Source organism: Morone saxatilis, unplaced genomic scaffold (assembly GCF_004916995.1).
Source record: "Morone saxatilis isolate NCDOM2014 unplaced genomic scaffold, NCSU_SB_2.0 Contig20, whole genome shotgun sequence".
Taxonomy (NCBI): Eukaryota; Metazoa; Chordata; class Actinopteri; family Moronidae; genus Morone; species Morone saxatilis.
This window is the reverse complement of record NW_023339763.1, coordinates 477101-482832: the sequence shown is the minus strand read 5'-3', so window position 1 is coordinate 482832 and position 5732 is coordinate 477101. Positions and strand designations below refer to the sequence as shown.

The following is a 5732-nucleotide window of genomic DNA, read 5'->3' as shown; positions in this document are numbered from 1 at the left end:
TTTCATACTAAGAAATAATAGCACCAACTTGTTTTAGTATAAAAATATTGAAAGTAAAGACTAAACTTTTTTAGTCCTAGATGGACGGCCCCTTTAGCATTTGCCTATACTGCCTATGCCACGGGCCGGCACTGGTTGTGCTACATTCACCAGCATCTTTTTTGACTTTTTTTGTCCAATTCAGGCACTGGTTTCATAACTTTTGTAAAAACAGTAGTTTAAGTAAATTGTTTACAAATCTCTACAGGTTAATGTGTTTCGTGTCTCTGAATTGCAGCTTTCAGCTATTTTTCTTAGATAGGAAATTCCACACAATGGCATTTTGATCGTAGTCTTTTTGTCAGATAATAAAGATAATCTCTAAATTCCAGAAATATTTTTGTACCAGAGAGTTGAATGTGGTTTTCTTGCTGTCATTTAACAAAATAATGATGTAAAAATAACTTTAAACTAATCTGACAGGTGCCATGATGACTCAGTTTTAACATCCTCACTAAAAAATCTGTTTCATGTGCTTTTAAAATCGAAAGTAACTCTGAGGTTTGGTTGTTGAATACAACTCTGGACTTTGGCTGCCCTAGAGTTTGTGTGCAGAGACTCATATCAGAACAATGTATTGAGCAATTCTTTGTGAGCAAACACTCGACAAACTGAAACTGATTTCAACATTTGGTGTTTTATTATTTGTTTTAAGACTTTATTAACAGCCACAGACCGACATGCTTTTAACATTGTTGGAAACATTTGGGACAATATAAGCACACAACTCGACCACATATACAACATAGCTCTACTGTTTATAGACATTGCAGAAATCTGACAGATTATAGCTTTAACACAAGCATTTAGTGGATCATCTCCAGCAGCTGTGACGAAGCCAGATCCTTCACCACTAAGGATGAGCCCAAACATGCTGCCATCCGTCAGGGTTGGAATGTAGATGGACTGATAAACCAAGAGAAAACAACAAACAAAAGGAAAACCTGATAATATTTTTTCTCAAACTACCATGGCCACCTCTGAGCATCTGATTAAAAGTGCTACGCCCATGCATGTCTTACGTCAACTTTAAAATCTAGACACAAAATCTGAGACGTCTGCACTGACACAGACAGCCCCTGAAAGTGTCTTTCAGAGTCATGAATGTAAACCTTTCTAGCATGCGGGGGGGGGGGGGGGGGGGGGGGGCAGCAGACACCCTATTAGTGGTTCTGAAACCTGCAATCCAGCATCTGACATTCTGCCTTTGTATTTGTCCAGGACAGCGCAGACGATGTCAAGTCCAGACTGGACTGTAAGCAGCAGCAGACAAACCCGCTGCAGGAACTCTCCCTTCTTCAGTTCCTCAAAAGTACGAGACTTCTTTTCTTCTTCTGTTTCCTGTCTGATGTGGCTGCAGCATAGGCAACCACAGGGCATCTGCTGTGAACAGGGGTCACTGTGTGTTAGCATCAGCGCTAAATCAAAGAGTCCACAGCTGCTTTTAATTGGCTTCAAAACCTCTTTAAATTTAAATTCATCATCAGTTGGTAATTGAAAATAAAACATAATTTCACCCAAATTATAATAATTTCACTCTCTAGCAGAATCTGTCAGTTTATTGGCACAAGTTGTAAGGTATTTGTCTCTTCCTGCTTCCATTTGTGGTTCTCACAGCAGAAGGAAAACTCAATATCTCTTTCCAGGAACAGTGTCCCTGTTATTGTGGATCATCTATACATCCCACTGGTACTATTCCTTCAATATAATGTGCCCCCCCATGAGTACACAAGAAGATTTGTAGATTGTGTAACTGGGAAATTGTTACTGGAAAGACAAAACTGTATTGATTGAATTTGAATTCTCTTTAATTCTTTGAATCGTTGAGGTATCCAGAAATGCTAAATATTGTGCTGTGAAATTTGGGTGTCTCCGTCCATCTAAGCTCATCCGCCGTACTGTCCGCCTCTGCCCCTCAGGTTTCCCTCGTATCGCTCTGCGAACACTGCAGAGCCCCATCTACCTGCTGGTGGTTCTGGCCCAGGTCAACCTGGCAGCGCTGCTGGCCGGCCTCGCCACCTTCATGGCCAAGTTCATTGAGAGACAATTCAGCCAGACTGTCTCCTTTTCCACCATGATGATAGGTGAGAGTGCACTCGGGTTCAATGGAGGCCATCACCTGTGCATGAGTTTATAGTATGTGTTACAGCATGTATACTGGTATCAAACTGAAGTATTAAGTTAGCACGTAGAAGTTGTACTCAAAGGATTATTTGGTGTTTCAGGAGGAATCTGTATCCCGATGGCAGTGCTGGGCACCATCCTGGGTGGAGTTCTGATGCGGAGACTGAATATTTCGGTCAGCGGTGCCAGCAAGTTGTGCACCGTTGCCATCCTACTCTGCTTGTTCTCGTCCACGCCGCTGTTGCTCATTGGCTGCCCCACCCAGAAGGTTGCCGGGGTTTTTCCTCACAGGTAGCTGCAGTTGACACAGTCCACAGACCCTGGGGAACTAATTTCACCAGTCACTGCTGAATAATTTGACCACTAACAGGAAACGGATTTCATTACTGACTGGGAACCATTATTCAACCGGAAAGCAACTAACTTCACAGCTAAAAGGGAAATAATCGAATTTCTGGCTGTGAACTAAATTCACGGCTGATAGAAAAAGACTAATTGGGAACTAATTAGACCGTTGTCAAGGAACTCATTTCACAGCTGACTGACAATTAATTACCTACAGGGGACTAATTTCATTGATGGAGATTTTAGAGCAGTTATAATTCATTACTTACTGCGTGTGTGTATATGTGTGTGTGTGTGTGTGTGTTTTCAGCTCTAGTGTGTCGTGCAGCTCCGTCTGTCAGTGTCCTCAGGAGGCGTTTAACCCGGTCTGCGGTTCGGACGGCGTGGAGTTCAGGTCTCCATGCCACGCCGGCTGTAGCGCCGCAGAGATAGACAACGACGCCAAAGTCACAGTAAGAACTGTTTTATCAGTTTATTTTGAAATGATCCCGTTGTCACACACATCCTGACAAATACAGAACTTCACTGTTAAGCGTGCAGTAACAGTCAGCACAGTATTTGTGAGCTCATGGTTCTTGTTAAAGAGGATGACGTCACATATTATCTTCTGGTGAATACTCTTGTTTTACTTGGACGCTGCGTTTATCCTCTCTTGTGCTGTCAGATAGAAATTAATATAATCTGTTGTATCTCACAGTTTGATTTCATTCTACTTTTTATTCCGCCAACGCCGCTGTCTGTGGAAGTGGTCTCTTGTAACAACAGACAGTATTAACACGCAAAGTGAAAGCCAAACCAAACCCTCTGTCTCAGTCGGAGACTGAAAGCTGCTGGAAAGCTGGGGTAAAGTTCACAGAACTAGATAGACTGAAAAGTCACTTCCTCTTAGTTTCATTAGTAATCTTTAGATTCACTGAAGCGTTTGATATTTTATTTTCATGTTGGCAGCGATTCTGTATTTTTAATAATGAAAGTGAAAGTACAAACTGGATTTCTGACTTTCGACAAGTGACCAGATTTGCAAGAAGTGACATCATGTCCAGATGTTTGCAGCAGCTCCAGAGGAGTTTGTTTGATTGTTCTATGGAGGGTTTCACATCAGGGACCCGGGTCTGGATAACTTCTACATTACTCCACAGACCTGGAAGCTCTGTCTATTATAAATACTGTCAGTGGTTAAAACCTCACAGATAAAATAAGGGTTGTTATTGTCGATCTGCCATTTTTATGACAGAATTCAGAGGAACTGTTTGTGGAAAAGTTAGAAAGAGACCAGAAAGTTGAAAGAAGTGTCAATCAGCGGGATGAAATCTGTCTCTCTCTATTCATTTCACTCCTCTCTAACATGTTCCCTGGAACTGAAAGTGATGAGTGACAGAGCAGGTTAACCGGAGGAGTGACACACTCCTCATCCACAATCTGTGACGTGAGATTGCTCAGAAGAACTTAACCAACATCCGCGTTTGTTCCAAAGGAGAAAGAAGCTTCAGTTGTCTGTACTTCCTCTTCCTCTCTGCTCAGTTTTCATTATCCATTAGTCTCCTTACCATCTTCATGACTATAACATCATTATCAGATCCAGATCCATTCACTTACCTGGACCCCCCCACTTCTTGGTTTTAATATATATAATATCTCAGCATTTGTGTTTTATGAAGGAAAGTAAATGAAATGTAAAGTCATTTGTTAGGTAAAGCGTAATAGAACAATGGCAAGTGTCAGGGACAAGAAAACACTGAAAAAAGAAGCTTATTAAGTCTTTATGATTGTTAAAAAATAATAAAAAGTACATAATTCGGACTAAAGACGGACAAAATATGTCACTGAGTCAGTTTAATAAATGATAGAAAGAGGGTCTCTTAATGAAAAAGGTTGGGTACTACTCCTGTAGGGGGCGCTGTCTCCTCCTGTATCCTGACTGTGTCTTTTGTTGTAGAACTACACTGAGTGTCGGTGTGTTGGTGGTCTCGGCTTTGCGTCTCCGGGAACCTGTGGCAGCGGATGCTCCCACCTCCTGCTCCCCTTCATGGCCCTGCTGGGCATCACCGCATTCATCGCCGCCTTCTCACAGACCCCCTCCTACATCATGATACTCAGGTATGAACAGAAACGTGTGTGATCTGTAAGATGTAAGATAATACATAATGTGTGTGAGGATGTGTCCTGGCATCGGTGGCACTGAGAGCTCAACAGACTTCAGAAAACACATGACAATGAAGAAAACCAATCATTTGCCAACGAATACAGAAACTCTGCAGATCACACAGAATGGAATTTATTTAAACTCACTCAAAACTCATTTTAGTTAAACTCAATGAAAAGGATTTTGAAGCTGTTATTTTAAGGTTCGAAAAGTTACATAATGTTGCTGAAACAGCCAGCAGCTGAAATAATATCTGAGTCCTTCTGCTTCTGTTTACTATATTTGTGTTTTAGCACTTAAATGCAAATGCTGTCAAGTTGATGATGTTTCTTCATTGTATTGAGCTCTCAGGGCCACTGTAGTATTATTGCCTCCAGTATTTGGTTGTTATTTATTGTTTTAGCTCTGAACCCCAGTAAACCAGTTAGAAACATGCAGTTTTTTGAATGTGCTGCTGATGCACAAAGAACAATGGAGGAGCTGCTCACAGCTGCAGATCATTAAAATAAGTTCCAGATGGTTGTGAAAGAGCTCCAGCTCCGCTTGGGATTGTTTGAAATTAGAGTCAGAGAGTTTTATAATTTTCCTTTAGAGAAACTAGACTGAGCTTTTAGAGAGACTCTCCTGATCCTCTGCTGTCTCACCTGTTCCCAGCTGTCACAGTTTCTCCTGGTGTTCCCAACCTGTCAGTTTCCTCCAGTCCCCATTATGATGTTAGACGGAAAATATGAGCATTAAGTTTAATTTCAGGGTGAAAAAGCTTCAACCCAGCTTCTCAAAGTCCGAGGTGATGTCTTTAAATGTCTTGGTTTGTCCAAAACCCAAAAGACAGAGAGAAGCATGAAATCTCTCTCACTTCTGCCATTTCAATGGCTGAGTTCCTGTTAGGTTATGATGTGACTCCAAGAGGCTTCTTTGTACATCTTGACACGATACATACTGATTTTCATACATACCGGTGAAACAGGATGCCGGGGCTGTTATTTTGAAATGAGCTATTGAGTTTAGTTAGTCCAAAACCCAAAAGACATTAAGTTTAATATAAAACAAGGAAAAGTATGACATTTTTTTGCATGAAAAA

The 5732-nt window shown here is 41.3% G+C and overlaps 1 protein-coding gene across 1 annotated transcript in view; it reads left to right on the top strand.

The window, feature by feature from the left end:
- Positions 1 to 5732, top strand: part of slco2b1 (solute carrier organic anion transporter family, member 2B1) — a gene marked incomplete in the record, with an annotated part of 34179 nt that overhangs the window by 26784 nt on the left and 1663 nt on the right. Inside the window, 5 exon segments of the mRNA XM_035666438.1 lie at positions 1261 to 1351; positions 1959 to 2123; positions 2265 to 2454; positions 2819 to 2960; positions 4445 to 4605. Coding sequence (XP_035522331.1) covers positions 1261 to 1351; positions 1959 to 2123; positions 2265 to 2454; positions 2819 to 2960; positions 4445 to 4605 — 749 coding nt within the window.